Here is a 20789-nt window from a genome sequence, read left to right on the forward strand (position 1 = left end):
GAATTTTTGAAATTCTAGAATTTCCAGATTCTGAAATTTCAGAATTTCAGAATTTCAAAAATTCAGAAATTTCAGATATTCTGAAATTTCAGAATTTTTGAAATTCTAGAATTTCAGAATTTTCATATTCTAGAATTTCAGAATTTTTGAAATTCTAGAATTTCTAGATTTTGGAATTCTTCAGATACTAGAATTGCAGAATTCTTCAGATTTTGGAATTCTAGAATTCTTTAGATTATGGAATTCCATAATTCTTCAGATTATGGAATTCAAGAATTTTTGAAATTCTATAATTTTTGAAATTCCAGAATTTTTGAAATATGAAATTTCAAAAATTCCAGAGCTATGAAATTCTAAAAAATTCTAGAATTTCGGAATTTTAAATTCTAGAAACTTATTGAATTTTAGAATTTCTGATCTATGAAACCATGTGTTTTTTTTTAAATTAACCCTTAATTTTATAAGTTTTCTTTTGAGAATATATATAATTTAATATTTCGTGGAATTAGAGAATATTATTTTTTGTTTTTGACGTTTTGTATGAGAAATAAAAAATATATATTTATTAATTATTAAATAAATGAATGTTTTGATGAAATTATTTATTGGGTTGTCGTCACAGCCTCACATCCTCACATTTTATAAATAAATAAATATATTATTTCAAAGGAAACTATATATAATCAATTGAAAAATCTACTAATATTAAAGAATAAATATGAAAAGAATAATATGAAGAGAATAATTCTAATTTAGTGGAGGAATAATTCAAATTTCATTCAATAATTCAAATCTACCAATATTAAAGAATAAGTATTTGTGGTTGTTTTAAGATGAATAAGAAAGTAATGGGTGATTCAAAAAAAAACCTAATGGGTTATTGGGTTGACTCTGCCAAAAACCTATTCAACCCTTTTATTATATGGATTAAATAGCTCAACCTCTTTATAATCCAATTCATAAAAGGGTCAACCCTAACCTATTTAAATGATGGGTTAAATGGGTCAATAAATGGATGATGACTCATTTTGACGGCTCTATATTTTATACACACATAGAGACATTAGAGTTCCAAACCCCCGATTCGTGGATTTCCTCTCTCTCCCCGACTCTGAATCTCTACTCTCTCCTCCTGACATAGATTGATCATTAAATTAAAAACCTCTTCACTTCTTTCTCTCTCTAAACCAACCAACCAACTTCTTCTCCGTTTTCCTCTCTCTAGGATTTCAAAACTTTGTTCAGGTCACCACTCCTCCCATAATCCTGGGGTTTTCTACGTACACACTGTTTTATAACATGCTTTCCAACAGTCTTCTGATCGCGCTCTTTGCTCAAGTTTCCCGTTACTGAAGATTTCCATTCTCTTCCCTCCTACTTTCGCTAGGGCACGGTATTTCTTCGTTTTGGCTTGAATTTGTCTGTTGATTGTATGCTAAATGCGAGCTTTCCTCTTTTCTCGATTGTTTTCGATTCCTCTTATTTTCTTTTTAGTTTTTGTTTTCCTTGCTGGTTGTCTTTGGGTGCTTGCAGCTAGTGTGTAACATTAGTAGTTAGGGTTCCAGTTAGTGATTGATTTGCCCATATTTCGCTAAGGAAGTGCCTAATCTTAATTTTCGAGTTCATTTTGGGCTTTAAGATGGTTCAATTTACAGTTAAATGGAGATTAACTACAATCCTGTGGAAAAAAGAGGGCGGAGCTTTAAGCTCCTTATTTCAGTCCTCTTTGTTTGCTCTTGCATTAGTTTCTCAGCTTCCTAACATAACAGTTCCACTGGAGTGAAAGACAAAGGATACTTTCAATTTTATTGACATTTGTGATTTCAAGCAATGACCTAGCTCTTTGCATTGATGAATTATATTAAGCTTAAATAACAATGCTGCTTCTCTTCTGTTTGGTGTGCTGTTGAAAATTTAACCATATTCTCTTTTGGTGTCAGACTGCTAGAAGAGGGAGCAACAGACTATTTGAGATTTTCATGTTGTTAAATGCTGTGTGGTGGCTGTTGAATGGTTGTGACGATGGACTTAAATGTATCGCCATTGCCTGAAGATGAAGAAGATAATTTTGAAGATCATGGAGATGAATTCAGTCCTCCAGAAGAACGTTTTGAAAGTGCTGTTGAAACTGCACGTCGGGTAATAATTCTCCCTTTTACATGCTTCGAAGTTCGAACAATTTGCTGTGGAAGAACTCGTTCATTGTTCTTAATTTCATCATTAGTCTTTAACAAGTCACCAGAATCTGGCAGATCATTGAGTTTTCTACCTCTTTGTAATGGAAACAAGTGTAGTGGTAACTTAATATATTTGTTTGATGTTCTTTGTGATTAGGACTTCTTTCCTTATTTTTTTCTTCTAGTAGTAATACTTGGCATTTTATTTTATCTAACATAATTTGCTAGTGGAAAATATTTTGGCAATAAAATGTAGTTTTCAGTTGTTTGTTGTGACATCGTGATCTGGGCATCTATGTCTTTTTTCTTAGAGGGATCTGACAAGACCTCTTGCAATCCTAGGAAAGAAGGTAGTTCGCTTAGGGAACCTAAGGGCTTCTCTATCGGTCACAACTTAGTAGTGAGATTTACAAACCAGGAGATTAGTGGCACAAGCTAGCTAAAATGCTTACCTCCAGCTTCTATTGATTTGGACCAGCAGATCTGTTTCATACGAAAATTTTAATCTTCATAAATGGGATAGTTCATCAAGCCACTAAAATCTCGGGAGTTTGCTCCCCGATGAAAGCCCTTCCGCTTGCTAAGCTCAAGAAAGACGCTTCCCAACTCAACCCACTCTACTCTTAAAAAAATGCTCGACTGTAATCCGAGTAACGAAGACTTGCTTTCGTCCTTCTTCTTTTTCTTTACCATGAATCGCTGCTCTCTGGCTTTTGCCGGCTATATAGTCCAACCAGAGTAGCACATCAGTTCGGCTATGATATGTATCTTCCTGTAAGAAGCATCAGCAAAGGTGTCTTTTTTGGACCTGCAGCCGATAGGGCTCGTTCAAAGCGAGTCCCAACAGCCTTGTTTTGGTGACGTCTTAACACTTTAATTTTTATCTCACCTTGACCTTGGAAACTCCTATCTGTGTTCCCCTCTTTTAGTTATCTATCAATAAGCCGGGAACTGATCCCGCAGTTCACAGTGCCATTAAGTTATTGATTCATCACAGAGTCTAAGACTAGCCATAGGGAGAGTTACCCCCTGACATTAACGAATCTTAAGGTCCTAGGTAAGCAAGATCCGCTGAGGCAGCGGACGTGATAGAAAGCTTATAAGGAAAATGGAAAGTGAAAGTATGATGGACCGATAACGAAAATCAGTGCTTTCGCTAGGTGAAGAGTTAGCACAGTCTCAAAGAGGCAGACCTTAGCGGATTGAACTACATCGAAGAATGGTAGGCGTACGGCTTCTCCGATGGGGAGGATTCATTCGCTTGTTCTAACTATATAAATATACAGTAAAACCTCTATAAATTAATACTCGATAAATTAATAAACTCTTTAAAATAATAATTTCTTCTGGTCCCGACTTAAGCCAGTTCAAAAAATGATCAATTTTAATAAATTAATAAGATAATAATTTTCTGGAACAACTCTTGATAAATACATTGTATTATTACCTCTATAAATTAATAATTTCTCAAATACATATGAGAAATATATATAGATATATATACTTAGGATAATTTAGCAAAATATGAATCTATAGTATTTTGTTTTTTCTTAAAATTTAAATCTAGTTGAATTTCATCTTTAACCATTCTCGGTGCATTCAAAAGTTCCAGGGTATCATTGTCAAATTGTAACAAAAAATTGTAAAGAGTGGATGATACTATAATTGCTTCATTTCTTATGACTGGTTTTAAAGGTACCGAATCATCATCAGCTTCATCCTTAATTGAATTTTGTATAATGCTCGACACAATTTCTTCTAAACTTTGGACTTGTGAGTATTCATTATTTTCACCTGGATAATCCAATATTTGATTGACATCCATTGGATTGTGGTAACCAAGCTGAACCATCATTCCCTCAAGTTTATAAATCTCTTCTGTAGTTGCTTCCTCTAAATTCGTTGTGACAGATTCATGAGAAGCCTATTTTTGGTATGGTTTGAAACAACACTCCCTATAAATTTATACAGTAATTCATTAACTATGATACATTGAATATTTTTAACATAAATACAATGAACTTCAAAGTTCAATTAACTTATATGATGCACATTTAATTTTATTTGTTCATTGATTTTAGACAAAAACTTTATTTAAATTAGTAATTTAAAATTTATTTTTAAAAAAATTTAAAATCACTCTATAAATTAATAATTATTAATTTATCGATTAATTAATAACTCTCTAAATTAATAAAATTCTATGGTCCCAACATTATTAATTTATAGAGGTTTTACTGTATACGGCCAGGCAGAAATGCATAAAGAGAGAGATTCCTCTTCTAGCTATGTCTCCCATTGGGATCCTCCGTTTCCAGCTTGGATTATTTGAATGAGAGCTCGTGAAGTGCACTTTCCTTTCTTAAGATAACAGGATTCGACTGATGTGATCGGGAGAACCAGTCAAAGTCTTTATTATTTGTTTGTGCGTTCATCTCTCCATCTAAGAAATGGGCTCTTCCACGAAAGATGCTTGAAGGAGAATCTTCGTTAGAGGGACATTCTTCCTAGACAAGTTTTATCCATCTACTGCTGGTTTAGCTGGTAGAAAGCGGTTAGCGCCCCCCTCCCAAAGAAAAGTCGATCAGTATTATGGGCATTGTTCTTGGAGTATACATATCTGCTGACTTTTTTCTTCAAGCTGTCGTCTTGCATGCCCTCATTGTTGTAACCACGGTCTGTACCTCGGTTTTTGTGGTCTTCACCTCTGTTATTCTCTTAATTGGAGAGAATATATCCTATATTCAATAAATATCTGAAGGGAAAGGCTATGCTATGAAAGTTCGGATCAGCTTCCTAGCGTATGGAATACGGAATGGATTCCAAAGCCCCTCTGTTTTAGTTTAGACTAATGGCATCGATTCTTAGTGCTATAACAGAAACTGCCCAACATGCGCAAATGAAATCACAACATGCTCGATTCCTGCAACTGCTCCTGCTTAGGGTAGTAAATAAACAGGTGGACATGTATCTGCAGCCTCTCTGCTGGTAGATTGACTGCTTTATATGGACCTGGGACTGCATTTCTTTCTTTTACACAAATCTGTGCTAGCATTCTCATTCGCTAGCTAGATTGCAAATATCATAAGATAGCATATTTTAAAAAATGATCGATTTTCATCGAAAAAATACGGGTTATAGCAACTTTTGACAGCTGTTTTGGGGAATAAAAAGTCATGCTTAGGAAGTGATTCACCTAGATTGCTCAGTAAGCTTTCTTGACTCATATACAATATTTCTTCTTTACACAGCTATAGTACTGGCTTGGCCGTAACAGCTTCTCTTTTTGATATAACCTCCTCTCAAGGGCCGCCTGCATAGCAATCAATCGTCGTTGGCGCTTCCTACTCCTTCGGCTAACACGAGTGCTCCATTCTCCTTCAATATATATTTCATCATATTTTGATAAAGATGTGGCATTGCTGATTTGAGAGCAGTCTTATATCAAAGAGCAGATAGGCTCACAGCGGATACGACAAGACCACTTAGGAAACCCAGTAATCAGACACTAGGGGATGCGGAAAGTCCCATAGCTTCCTATCGAAGACTTTTTCTGAGCTTGAATGCCCGGCCTTTTTATTTAGCGCAGCTGTACACTTTCTTTCGATTCAATCGTCAGTCCTTGTCAGAATGAGTATAGTAGTGTGCTTGAGCAGGTAGGTCGCATTCAGGAAGCCTTATATGATGATTATATATGGCTACAGTGACGGACATTAGGGACGACGGAGCATAATCTCTGTATGTCACAGGGACCGGCCCAGGGTTTTAGTTCGTTCACGGAGGCCCTTGGTTGCCCTCATGCGATCAACTCCAAGTTCCACCTCTTTGTGGTCCGTTTGCCTTGTTCAATTGAGGGAAAAGGCGGATATTCGCCATTGTTAACTATGTTAACCAGAGGCTCTTGTATCCTATGACTGGTAGGCAAATGTTCTTCAAGGCATCAGCCAGGATGTTACGTTTAACCAAAGAGCACCTCTGGGATTAAAAGAGTGGTCCTGCGAACTACCTTCACTTTTCAGTGAGCAAACAGAGTTTGGTAGTCGGACCGGTAGCTAACGGCTAGAGAGAGGAATAAGAGAGTTTTAGAGTAGGCCAGTTAACCGACCAATTCTTTTCCCTGGCATTGGAGCACATACTGGAAATCTAATTAGTTTTCAATAGAAAAAACCATGAGAATTTTGATGCATGAGGACCTGATAGCTTTCCCCTTCATTTTGTATGTGGTTTACATGAAAATAGTTGCTTTCTTTGATGGATTTAGGCCACTGTTTAACTTATGATTCTTTGTAATTTCCCCGTGAATTTCTTCCCCTTTGCAAGTTCGTACGAGTTTAGAAGATGACTGTCGATTTTAAAACCGACTTTTTTTCGTTGAAAGTGATTTATCTTTTCTTTTTGATGCATGATGACATGTTCTTCTATGTTTTCAGTTTCCCAAATTGTGGAAAAAATAGTAGGAAATGCTTTTGAAGGTAAAATTAAACATTGTTGGGAAATGATTCACATAAGCCCGAGATATGTGCTGGTTTTCAATCTTTGTATATATTCCAAGGTTCCCAATGCGTGGATAAAAATCTTACTAAGCTATCAATTTCTTGCCAAACTACTTAAGTAAAAAAGTAAACATAGCCACAAAGAGTAAAAGAATGGAAACTATGGCTTGGTTGTGGATCTTCTGCACAGACAATTGCTAGTTGAAGTCAAATTGAAGAGTAAAACTCCACTTTTGGGAATTCAAAAGGTTAGGTAAGGACAAGGTAACCCTTAATCCATAAGATGAGATGAGAAAATAGATGACGGATTAAGAAGTCACCTGTATTTGGGAGTTTTGAAAGGATTAGAAGGGATTATGAGTACTTTCTGTCTGATAGAATTTTATTATAAGAAAGGGCATTATGCCATTTTTTCCCTTACATTGTCTCCAAAATAAAGAGAGAAGTTTTTATGTTCTCATTGGTAGATTAATATAGAATGAGAATTTGTTTAGAAGTCTAACTTTTTCTTTTGACATCTTCTATTATGTCAAATTCTTACTGAAAATATTAAGTTAGAAAATGTTAAACTCCCTTTGAGTTAAAACTTGACATTTTCAGTTATGAATTTCAATTATTCTTTTTCTTCTCATAGGCCATTATGTTTTTTCCCCTTTCCAGTATCTTTCTATTCTGCATCGCATAAGTATTTAAGGTATCACTAATATTTTCCTCGTGATTAGTTCCTAAGAGAAGTTTCTATGATGAAATATGTTAGTTTTGGACAAAAATTGACATGTGCTTGGATACCTTGTTTTTATCATATTTAATATGGATGTGCAGGTTGGACTTATACAAAGTAAGTAGAACATCAGGAGAGATGTTGTTTAATCTTGATTTAATACACAAAAGTATTGGTTTAGTTGTATGCCTATCTTGAATGTCCCAAGCATGTGTACCAATGGCTGTGGCTGTATACTGAGCTGCTTTATTTGATTGTGTTTACAGCCTTTTTTTATTTTATTTCATCTTCATAATTTCATCTTGTTTGCATCTTTGTTAGGAACGCGAGGAAAGACGCAAGCGGCTGAGGACTGAACGTCCAGATGATAGAAATGTGCATGTGTCTCGGCAGCCAGCACATGATCAGTTTTTACCACCTAAACACTTTAAAACTTATGATAAATCTAAGCTTCCTCCGGGTAAGCTTGTGATGTAATTTCTGTCATCACAGATAGTTTACTTGCTAGATTAATTTGCTCGTATTTATCTTTTCAGGTAGTAGTTATATGTGCGTATTCTTTGTTTTATAGCGGTCCTTTGATGCCACCATTCCGTTGTCACAAGTTCCTTATATCATTGCATCATTGTTTGCTCTGGTCAAACTTTTGTCCAGGTGGACCTTAAATAGAAGGAAAAATTGCAATTTTTTATGAAGTGGTTTTAGATTTTTCTCTCTCTTCGGATTGTATCTTGCACTGAAATTGATGGTGCTAGCATGAATCTATAAATGTGACATGGTTTTCTTAATTTGATCAAACTTCTGTGGTTCTGGTTCATCTTGCTGTGCCAATTGGAAGAAATGCGGGTTCAGAGAATAATTTGCAGTAGCCTTATTCATCAGGTGTTCTTATTATGTATTGGTTATCGTCATTGTATTGTGGTATGAGACCATCTTTGTCCTCTATACTGTGCACTTTTTTGAGGATGATCATGCATGGGTCAAATCAAAACTAAAGCATGAACTAAACTGCATATTGAATGATATTTTGGAGCTAACAATTCTTGCAATCACAACTCTTGACAGAATATAAAAGGGATTTTTATTCCTTGGAAGACATGTTAAATTCTCATGGATAATCTCAAATCTGAGGAAGTTCTTTCAAATAGATGTGTCATGTTGAAATGAAATTACTTTCACTCAATGCTAATCTCTTTTTGTTGAAGTTCTGAGGAAGTTCTTCTCCTTGCTGATTGCTTTTTATGGAAGTTGCCATGTTGAAATGAAATTAGTTTCACTGAAAAAAACTTTTGGCTGTATCTGGTCTGAACTAGAGGGTTAATAGTTCAGCATTTAGTATGTTCTGATATTCACAACAAAAAGAACTTCTAATAAAAGGGCGGCCCGGTCGCATTACGCGTCCCCGCTGAGCGAGGGTCCGGGGAGGGGTCCCACCACAAGGGTGTATTGGGGGCAAGCCTTCCCTTGCCAATTTAATTGGCAAGAGGCCGCTCCTAAGACTCGAACCCGTGACCTCTGGTCACACGGCAACAACGTTTTACCGTTGCGCCAAGGCTCGCCCTCTAACAAAAAGAAAAAAAAAAAAAAAAAAAAAAAAAAAACAAAAAGAACTTCTAATATGCAAAAAAAATTCAAACCACGCTGGCTAAGCTGGAGTTATTATTAAAATCAAATGATATTAAACCGCTGAAAAAAAGACCAAAATAATGCTTTGTTCTGCATTATCCTTTGAAGTATCCCTTGTTATTTGAGTGAACTAGGATTTGCAATGCCAAAATAGTTTCAATTCTATACTTAGATCTCCTGAAACTAAAAAAGCGACGAGTGCATAACTGATATGCATAGGCAAGAATAAGGTGGTTTGCAAGACAAAAATATAGTTCTGAGTCCTGCATCTGTAGTTGGTATGCCATTTGTCAGAGACCTTGTCCCCCCACAATTTCTGTACTTGCATCAGACTATATTTGTGATACCAAATTCACTGCCCTGCATCACCTGAACCCATATCGGTGCTGAAACAGTGACTTCATGGTTGATAGATGAAGCATCAGCCTTTTCTAATCACCTGCTATTACCAGTTGGAAATTTAAAATGTTTACCTGGAAGATCAAATCAGGGGATTGGTGGCTAGCATTTCTTAATTGCAGTAAATTGCTGTTGGGCTGCCACATAAATGATTGAGTCCAGAGATTGTTCAAGGAAACTTCAATTATTTATATGAATGCAGATTCCACTATTGATTCTATTTAACCATGTTTAGAAAGTGACCATTATGTGGTTTTACATTACTGTATGATAATCGGAGATGGTCTTTTCCTTTTCTCCATTTTAGTAACTTGAGGATAATTATGTTTTGTCCTCACTCATTTCTTTTCGCTTTTGAGTCTAGACATTGTGATCATATTGCATATGGGGATTTTTCTCAACTATCTCCAACCCAGTTCTCAAAATTTGTAGGCTGGTTGGATTGCCCTCCAGCGGGTCAGGAAATATATGGTATTATTCCTTCCAAAGTTCCCCTTGGTGAAGCATACCATGACTGTATTCCTCCTGGAAGAAGATACTCCTTTAAACAAGTGATTCATCAACAGAGAGTATTACAGAGAAAGGTAAATAAATACTAGGAACTAAAATCCTTGGGTGACTTTGCTTGAATTCCCCACTCGTCCACATGCACATGCATGCACGGCTCAGTAAATTAAATATGCATTGTTTCCTAATGAACTGATGTTTCTATATTTTGTAGTTAAGTTCAGTTTCACTTGTTTTTCAGCTTGGTCTGGTGATTGATTTGACGAATACTTCCCGTTATTATACTAGGAACTAAAATCCTTGGGTGACTTTGCTTGAATTCCCCACTCGTCCACATGCACATGCATGCACGGCTCAGTAAATTAAATATGCATTGTTTCCTAATGAACTGATGTTTCTATATTTTGTAGTTAAGTTCAGTTTCACTTGTTTTTCAGCTTGGTCTGGTGATTGATTTGACGAATACTTCCCGTTATTATACAACGGGGGATTTGAAAAAAGAGGGTATCAAGTATGTTAAGGTAAGTCAGGTTATTTATTTTTGTTTCTTTTGGGTATCTGATGGTAGGATCTTAATAGCGAATGACTCTGTCATTTGCTTGCGTAGATTCAATGCAGAGGGCGTGATGCTGTTCCTGATAATGCGTCTGTGAATAGCTTTGTTAATGAGGTATATGCTTCTTAATACACTTCTTTTAAGCTTTGTGTGTATAGCTTCTCATGATGATTACTTGTGTACTATGTAGACCATTACTTGAGAAACTATGTTGCATAAAAAGAAACTGAAATGGATACCCGGAAATGTCATTTCTAAAAAAATATAGCTAGGAAACCATAATGGAAACAGTAAAGAAGTGGAAATGGGGATGGGGACAGGGCACAAAACGCGGAAACACTAATGAAAAAGAGTATCCGTGCAACATAGCTTAGAAATTAGAATGATATACGTGGTAACTTACTTTGTGGTTATGTAGATGCTCACGAATCACTTAATGACCTGAACCACAATTGTACTCAGTGTAGCAGTATATTAGAGCCTGCAATGGCTGTGCATATGTGATTTCATGCTAGAATGTGATCTGTGCTTGCTTAACTTTTCAGGTTATACAGTTTACTGCTCGTCAAAAGACTAAAAAGTATATTCTTGTTCATTGTACACACGGGCATAATCGCACGGGTTATATGATTGTACACTATATTATGCGCTCGACACCTATGTCTGTGACACAGGTTTGTTTTCTAAGTTCTATTTGATCACAATTCAAACTTACTAAGTAGCTTTGCTGCAAGCTACTTAACCTAAAATCTCTGTTTGTGTAGGCAATAAAATTGTTTGCTGATGTACGCCCTCCAGGAATCTACAAACCAGACTATATTAAGGGCTTGTATGATTTTTATCACGAAACAAAGCCAGACATGGTTGTTTGTCCACCAACGCCAGAGTGGAAGAGATCTTCTGATCTAGATCTTAATGGGGAAGCTGTACCGGATGATGATGATGATGGAGGTTCAGCTGCCCCTTTGCATGTATGCATAATTTTTTAAGTAAAATTAAATCTGCTTTTAACTGTTGATATATGTGTTAATGGCACATATAAGGCATTTTGTGCATTCTTAATCTATCTATGATTGTAGGCTTTTCTTTTGGTCTGGAACTAAACTTTCATGGCATGAATGTTTAGATGCATTTTCTTTTTCCGACATCCATGAATGCAACTTCTTCCAATATGTTGGCTGAGGTACTAGATGGTAGATCATTTTTTTCTTGTCAGTTATACAAGATGGGTAATTGGATCCCTGTAGATTATAGCATAAATCATTGTTGGCATTGGCATATTGAAGAAAATGCTCTGCCTCCAACATAAGATTCTACAAATTAAGTAGCAAAAGCAATTCAAAACGAAGAGAAGACATTCACAACATAGTAATGTTCACACAATAATGTCATTCAGTTTGGTGGTAAAGTCTGGTGGTATTGTACACAGGATCTGGTTTAAGTTTATCACTGAGTTCAAAAACTTGCCTTTAGAGTTGATGAAGGCCATACAGGGTTTAAATTCAACTCTGGTATTTTCTTATGCAGTAGTCAATGGTAGAGATAGGGATATATACAATTGACAGACTGTTGACTAAATTTTTTTAGTTGGTTTTGACTATGTTGGGAACAGAATGAATTACAACAGTCATTAATAATCTTAAAAGGAAATATTGTTCATTTTAATTAGGCAGCAGCGTTTTATTTATTCAAGGACTAATGTTTTTTTAAATAGGTCTGCTAGATAGTTTCTTTAGTAATCTTTCCTTTTGCAACTTGTTTCCTGTCTCCTATAAGAGGTATCATGTTCAATAAAATTGACCATGAACTTCCAGTCAAGAAATAACATGAGATGTATATACTCCAGATTACCATTTGAAATAACATATTTCTTTCCTTGAGAAAATGTCAAGAGATTAGTTTCTAATAGTTTCTTTTTTTTATTTACAAGTTCTTAGTATTAATTTGTTTTAGCATAGGTTTTTGCAGGGAAAAAAATCTCTTGGTCCCCTATGCTCCACTAGGTGGGCGCTTTAGTTTAATATTGTTAAAATAGAAAATTTCAAATTTGATTTTAATTTGAGGGAGATGAGTTGGAGCTATGGGTAGGGGCAGAGGTTCCTCTTATTTTTTAGCTAGTGTAAAATGGCATTGTTTTGCTTGACATGATTTTTGTATTATGTTTTTATTTCTTTAGGAAAATCATGAGACAGATGCACACATGACAAATGATGATGTTCTGGGAGATGAAATACCAAATGATCAGTTGAGTGCTATGCGGCATTTTGTCTACCAAACACTTAAGCTGACTATTCCGGTAAAGATGTTTTCAACAATTTGTATCTGCTGGCAATTCTTAATACTGTTAATATAATATTGTATTTGGTAGAGGGTTCCATTCCTTGAGCAAATTTTCCGTTATTTATTAATACATGCCTCAGAAGATGTCCCTCTTTTCTTTGATGTTGTATACTATATTTTATTCTGAATATGAATGCACAAGTCATGGGTATGAGATATATGGAGATCCTTCATTTCTATCTTTATATTTTTTGTTCCTTCAATTTCAGGCAAGAGCAAACCCGCAATTCCCAGGGTCACATCCAGTATCTCTTAACAGGTTTGAATCTGAACTTTCTTTTGCATGTTCTGCGCTCTCCCAACCACCTGAACAAAGGCTGTATGCTTGCAATTCCTTGTTATTCTGTGTTGGGCTGTGATTTTGATTCATAACACTTGAAATGCTAGTAGGAAGAATAAATTTTAAACTTCCATGCCCTCCCCCAACCTTCCTACCTCAAAAGACCATATAAACTCATTGAGTTTTAATGTCTTATTGTCGCAGTATTGTGATGCAATTGATTTTATATTAGAATTGACATTGAAAAATAGCACACCTTACTAATCTGAAAAAACTTGATCAGTTACCATTAGGTTGTTGTGGCTTTTTCTTTGTTTGAACGAATGCTAGTGATTATGGAGATAATTTAGATAATTTTTATTCAAATTTTCCTGTCATCGTGGTTATATAAAAGTAGAACTTAAATATTCTGGAATTTTCTGTTGTGGTGCGCAGGGATAATCTACAGCTATTAAGGCAGCGATATTATTATGCAACATGGAAAGCTGATGGAACACGCTACATGATGCTGATTATGATGGATGGTTGTTACCTAATTGATAGGAGTTTTAATTTTAGAAGGGTACAGATGAGGTTTCCTTGCAGAAGCACTAATGAAGTATGTATCTAAGAATCTGTTCTATTATGGTGGTTTCTGACATAGAGACCTCATTAGTATAGCTTCTTGGTTAATAACTTATCAATATGATTCTTTTCCTTATTTTTATGTGTGTCAGGCTATAACTGACAAGACACACCACTATACCTTACTTGATGGGGAGATGATCATTGATACTTTGCCAGATTCCCAGAAACAGGAAAGAAGATACCTCATCTATGATATGATGGCAATCAATCAAATGTCTGTATTTGAGGTTAGATTTGTTGTGAACAATAACACCCTGTATTATGTATCTAAAAGCAAATGAATGCCGTGTCATGCTTTTGCTTATGTACATTATTATTATTACTACTATTATCATTATGATTTCAACAACTCTTTTAGCAATAAGCACATGTTTGCTTCCTGTTCAATATCAAGCACAAAGTGCCTTTATGTGTCACGTTAACTTTTTGTTGAAAGTCTATGCTCAATTTTCACCCTTCAAATGGTCATGACCTATGTTGCATGGAAACTCTTCGTCACTAGCGTTTCTGCGTTTCGTGTCCGTTTCCTGGCTATATTTTTATAGAAATTTTTCCCGTGTCTGTTTCCGTGTCAGTTTCCGTGCAACATAGGTCATTACCCTTAAGTTGGGATGAAATTCTAGAGGTGCTTTTCACTTAATAAGTTCTCAGTTCAAGACATTACCAAATTTTTTGCTTTTGGTGTATCTGTAGAATGTGTATGTTTTCCTTGCTTGACTTATTGATCAATTATCTTTATGATATTGATTTTGGTTGAATTTCAAACTTCTCTCTCACTTTTTGCCCAAGCTGAGTGCTGATTCAATCAAACTAAATCGACTGCTTTTATGGATTCCCAAAAGGTCCGAACTCTAAAATTTGAGAATGTATATGACAATGTTTTGAAAATTCCAAGCATGTCAAGCATGGAATTTATAGATGATTTTTGCAGAACTGTGAAATTTATTAGTTCCAAACAGATAGAAGGATGAGATTAGTATGTAATTTAGATGATTTTTGCAGAGCTGTGGGTCTGTTTCTTTGATTGCCCACCCCACCAGCGTTACAAATTGAGTTTTGAAAGAAAAAGGACAAATTGGACTATGAAAACACCAACATATTTAACAATTACAAGGATGAGATTACTGAGACTGCCATTCGGCTGGCTATACTTTTTGGTTTGCCATTATATCGACTGGGTTTAATGAATACTAATGATGTTAATTTTTGTGTAAAATTGCATGAATGGATTTGGTTGAGGACTTCTTTAAATTAGGGGATTGGAATTCTTTACGGGAATGCTTTCCCATAATTGTTGAATCAAAGAAGAGGTTAGTTTTCCTCTTTGCTTGGCACAGAGAGAGTTAGAACCTTGCTTCGAGTTGGTATTTTCTGTTTGCATTTGATCTTTTCATATTTACTAGGATGAGTTTTAACTATTTTTTTGAACGGCTTGAATCATCCAATTTTTGGAATTGTCTCTATTTGATGAATTATAAGGTGAATGTTATATTGGTTATGAAAATACAGGTTGTACATAGGGTAACAAATTTATGCCTTCGCAAAACCTATAAATAATCTTTCAGAATTGCTGCAGAGGCCTTTTTATGAACGATGGAAGATGCTTGAAAAAGAAGTTATCGAACCTCGCAATTCTGAGCGGCATAATATATACCAGAGCAGGAATCCTTATTACAGATATGACTTGGAACCCTTCAGGGTATGTGATTGAAAACCCCAGTATGTTGTGTCTTTCCTGGTCCCTTGGTAGCTAACTCAGTTCTAGTAATGACCTGTTGGAAGTGTTTATCAGGTTAGGAGAAAAGATTTCTGGCCGCTTACTACTGTGACCAGGCTCTTGAAGGAGTTCATTCCAAAGCTCTCACACGACGCAGATGGCCTTATTTTTCAGGTGATTAGGATCACAGAGCACTATGAGTACCCTTCATGAGTAGAATTCTGATAATGTTTCAACTTATGAATTTTTTGCACTTGTTTCCAGTAAGATTATTTTGTCTACCCCTGAGATTTGACTATAACTACAAGAGAGTCCCTGTATTTCTTAAAAGTGAATCATGATATCCTTGAGGTTTAACTTCTTTTTACTATAAAATACTTCTCAGAATTCTTTTATATTATGGATATGTTATAATTTGATTCTAAGAATATAAGAATCTGGTAGCTGTATGATCAAACCGTAGGGAGTGTAGCAATCATTTTTGTTCCATAAACTAGCTATGCACTGAATTTAACAATTCTGACAGCTTTTTTAACAAAAGAACTTAAACATCAAATGCAACTGAACTTAATAGCCATTACCCTTTCATTCTAGGAATACTAGGATCCTTGTTAATTTTGATCGCCAATCAGTGGTACGTATTAGTTTCCCTGATCGTTTAGGTGTCAAGGTCTTGCCATGGGGTTTACTTTTTATACATTCAGCTCTCTACTCGGTTTGATGGTTCTCTATGTGTTTTGTATTATAGATTGTCATTTACTGCTTGTGATCTTAGATTTTATTCTGTTTTTAAGGCATGATGCAGTGATTATTCATTGTTCTGCATGCAGGGATGGGATGATCCCTATGTTACTCGCACCCATGAAGGCCTCCTGAAGTGGAAGTATGCTAATATGAATTCAGTTGATTTTCTATTTGAGGTTATTCGATCAACTTTACCTCTTTAACTTTTCTAATATCTTTTCCTATCTAGGCCCTTCCTTGTTAGCCTCAAATTTCATTTAAATACTTCACCCTGATAGAATTGAACCTTTTGACAGGTGGATGCTGATGGTCGTCAGTTCTTGTATCTGTTTGAACGAGGAAAAAAGAAGCTGATGGAGGGGAATACAGTTGTTTTCAAAGGTTTATGTCAATTTCAGTTTCATACTTGGAAAGTTTGAACAATTTGCACGCCTATTGAGAATTTCGAATACGAACTTTTTACTCCTTGCAAACTATACTTCAAAGGAGGAAAATGTTTGTGGTTTTCAATTTGATCAGCTTCGCATGGTGCTCTTTTCTAGGTGTCGGTGATCATACTGAAAGAATAGCATTTGGATTCAAAATAATGTAATTTGCAATTTGGATTATTCGTCACGGCAACCTCTCGTTAAGGAAAGTAATTGATTGGTATCAATTGCTTTCCATCTAACAGAGTTTCAATGGGCTAGAAATTTGCATCTAGTGATGTTATTAAGTATGTAGATTGTGTAGAATTATTAATTTCTTGGTTTACCATATTGTTTTGCTTTTATAAGTTGTTCTGTATGTTCTTGCTACTATGATGTGCTTCACTTAACCAAGTAGGATTTATTTTCTTGTCCTAATACCCACTCTCATTATACTTGCAGATGATTCAGATCCCGCTTCATACTCAGGAAAAATCATAGAGTGTTCTTGGGATTCAGAGGAACAGGTTTGGGAATGTATGCGGATCAGGACAGATAAAAATACACCCAATGATTTTAACACCTACAGGAAGGTTGGTCTTGTCATTGTTTGTTTTAAATGTTTCTATCAGCTCATGAGCTGTGAACTAAATGAGATGCTTCCTGATTTATGCAGGTGATGCGAAGTATCAAGGACAACATCACAGAGGAGGTATTACTGAATGAGATCGGGGAGATTATTCGTCTCCCTATGTACGCAGATAGGATAAAAAATGATAGTAAGCCTCACCACCAGCATGCAAATTCTGGACGGCGCAGGTGATAAGAGTAACACTCTTGGCCGTTATTATTTATTCGTTTTTCGCTGCTTTGGCCAAGATATGGCCCACCAAGTATGAAGTAGTTTTCAGAGGTTAGACAGATCAAGTCAGTGATAAAATTTTTGATGCTCATATGGATGGTTGAGTTGGAAGGTGGGTGAGAGCATAGGGTGATTGAGATGTTATGTAATTAGCTAGCTGCTATATAACCAACCCCATTGTGTGTACTTTGCTGGTGAGTTGTGTGATCCAGTTGGTACACCTGAAGTAGTTTTTTACATGAGATCCAAATATCATGTCTAAATGATAGTTGTTCAGATCAATAGAGAATTAGGAATAGGATCCACCATGTATGTTATTATTATTTCCACCCCCTATTGGTAGTGATTTTACTAGTTTTTTCTTCTGTCAAGTCTTATCAAACGTGGATAACGTCTTCCTTTTTTATTTATTTATTTATTTTCGCTATCGTTTTGGCAAGTTCCATTCCTTAATTCTGTCTACACAATTCCATCTTCATTCTGGTGTATAGCGTTTCCAAGTTAATGGGTCTTTTTTTTCCTCTTTACATAGAATGACTTAGCAGATAGCATGATAATTAATTGTTTTGTTTCACCTCTTTTTATTTCCTGGCCAAAGCAATATTTCAAACTACTGAATGCCTTTGGTTTTGAAATGCCCGTTTGATGTTCAATTTTATGGGGTTTATATTAAGGACCGGGTCCTTGATGTAAATTCCCCAATTTCAGGGTAAATTCTATAGATCAGTTCATAAATTATTAATTTCTGCTTAAAAATGCATTAACTTTGTAATTTTAATGCCAAGAAATGCCATCGAAACTTTTATGGGTTTAAAATGTTTGAATCCCCACATTTTTGAAAAAATACTTGCAAGAAATAAATCCCAACGGTAATAGCATTAGGTTGGGTAGCCTCTTAAAAAGTATTGCAGTTTTGAACTTTAGAAATAATAAACTGCGACGTGTCTGTAATCCAGGTCTGTAGAAATATTTTACAGTTACATTCAGATTTTTGTGTCTCATTTATCTCTCTTATTTATTCTTCAATCAACGGTTTAGCCCATCTAATTGCTTGCTAGACATGTAAATTTCAATGCGAACGGTTTAGTTCACCTAGTTGCAAGGCATGCAAATTTCAATGCTAATGATTTTGTTATTAGAATAATGCCTAGCTTACTGATGTAATTCATAAGGATTTGAATCTTTCATTCTAATATGAATTTCTTTTCTCTATAAAAAAACAAAAATGAAAAGTATAAACATTAATAGCAACCGTGCATATAATAAGTTAACACTTATGCCCAGAAGATAGGTTCAGTCTATTTTTCGGTAAAATAATCATTATTTTTCTATTTGTTTGATATTATTAAATCCAGAAGAAATTATGTTCTATTTATTAAATTAATTCATTAATTGTAGAAAATATTACTTAATATTTGATGCTCTTAATATTCATGTACGGTGATAATGACAAAATATGTGTCAAGGAGATGAGACAAAAGACTTCTGCTACAATAAAAAATCTCTCATACACCTTATCCAGATAGAGGAATTCAGTACGTATTAAGGAATGTAGTAAGTTTTTTATCAAATAGAAAAAAGAAAAAAAATTGACATTAGTGTACAAGAAAAGATTCCTATTCGACTAAAGCTATTAAAAATTTGACGAACAATCTCACCATGTCAACAATATTTTTAAAGTATCTCTTTCATCTTTATATGCATTTGGTTTTCTTTTTCTCCTCATCCTCTCTTTCTATCCTTTTTCCATTTCAATTCTTTTATGTTCTCATGCATCAACTAAGATTTTGTCTCTTCCTCTTTATCTCTTCTTTAAAGTTGAGGTCACGCATAAAAGATCAATATTGATTCAAAATCGGATTTAATATCGAATTAGATTTATAATTGTATTATGTCATTATTTGGTTGACTCGAATTAATGAGATGACGTGGTAAATGAATAATATATATATATATATATATATATATATATATATATATATAATAAAATTAATTTAAAATTACTTTTACGAATAGGAAATTATGATAATCAAATAAGTAAATTAGTTCTTAATATTTAAACAAAATGAATTATAATAAATAGGAAGTATGTTTATATACTTTTTTTTCATTCTTTTAAGGTTTTTCATATATATTTTCTACGTATAAAGCATTAACGTCTAAAAACTAATTTGAAGTCTTATTGAATGGGGCATCGTTGGGTTCGGTAGAGGACACTCTGATACTTAAATCAGTAATGGTTCTGAGAATAAATTATAAGCACAAAAGTTGGGAATCAGAAAGTTTACCTTGAATACTTCGGAGTGGGGATATTTATATTAGATTTTGTAACCATGGAAGTGGTAAATGGACAATCCTTCGTTTAGAGCCTTTAAGGAATCATTTAATGCTACTGATTGTAATGGTTTCTTGGGAAACAGCTTAGTGACACAAAGGACGGATCTATCTTGGAATGCGTGTCCATTCCAGCTTGGCGGACTAGGTCCTTCATGGCATATAGCCTTCACAGAATGTACCCACGTGGCAAGGTCCTTTATGGCATATAGCTTCTGACATATGTCATTGCCTTGACTTGGCGGGTCTTATCCTGCGGCGGTGCTCAGTACTATTTGATCCTTTCATTTATGGGTTTTTATGGTTTCGTCTCAAGGATAATATTTGGATGCTATCAAAAGCCCCCCAAGTGTCAATGAGATGGGGACGTGTGGCAACATGGGGCACGAATCCCTAGGCCGTCATCTACCCTATAAAAGCAACTTTTTTCATTTTTATGGGTTTCATCTACTATTCTTCCTGCTCTTTAGTTTACGTCTTTGTCTTCTTGTCTCAGACTTTTTGTTAACTCTTTCATCTTCCTGGGAATTCCTTTCCTCAATCAATCCTCAGGTCATTTTCATGTAGGTGTTCTTTTTGAGTTTATAACGTTCTTTACTTCATTTTCATATTCTTCTTTGACCATGAGTTCCAGTTCTATTTCATATGAGAGGACTTTAGGCCTCGATGAAACCCAAAGAACACAGGAGAAACTTTTGGTGCCTCTTCCTGTTTCAACTCCAGTTGTCACGGTGGAGGCACCAAATCCTTTGTCTAGGGAGGGGGGAAAAGCCAGTTCTTCGACCCCCAAGAAAAAAGGGGAAAAAGTCCCTAAGATGGAAATCACCCCATCTAGGGTAGGTTTTGGGGCTTTAGTTGCCCGAGAGCCTTGTATTCTTGGTTAGAGGCGGTTGAGTGCCTAGTTTCTGAACCCTATCACCTTCTGACTATACCCTCTAATGGATATTTTGCGGTTTATCAAAGCCATGTAGAGAGGGGATTTGAATTCCACGTTCCTGA

General features: G+C 35.2%; 1 protein-coding gene across 1 annotated transcript; it reads left to right on the forward strand.

The window, feature by feature from the left end:
* Positions 1–1070: 1070 nt before the first annotated feature.
* LOC136205519 (uncharacterized) lies at positions 1071–17821 on the forward strand. Its single transcript, XM_065996153.1, has 18 exons — positions 1071–1393; positions 1941–2139; positions 7713–7851; positions 9849–10000; positions 10361–10444; positions 10531–10593; positions 11025–11153; positions 11244–11450; positions 12656–12775; positions 13029–13078; positions 13535–13697; positions 13816–13953; positions 15303–15425; positions 15519–15617; positions 16274–16363; positions 16484–16568; positions 17057–17187; positions 17271–17821. The coding sequence occupies exons 2-18, from the start codon at positions 2011–2013 to the stop codon at positions 17415–17417; spliced, it is 2049 nt and encodes a 682-aa protein (XP_065852225.1). The 5' UTR covers positions 1071–1393; positions 1941–2010; the 3' UTR covers positions 17418–17821.
* Positions 17822–20789: the final 2968 nt, after the last annotated feature.

Source organism: Euphorbia lathyris, chromosome 9 (genome assembly GCF_963576675.1).
Source record: "Euphorbia lathyris chromosome 9, ddEupLath1.1, whole genome shotgun sequence".
NCBI classification, from domain to species: Eukaryota; Viridiplantae; Streptophyta; class Magnoliopsida; order Malpighiales; family Euphorbiaceae; genus Euphorbia; species Euphorbia lathyris.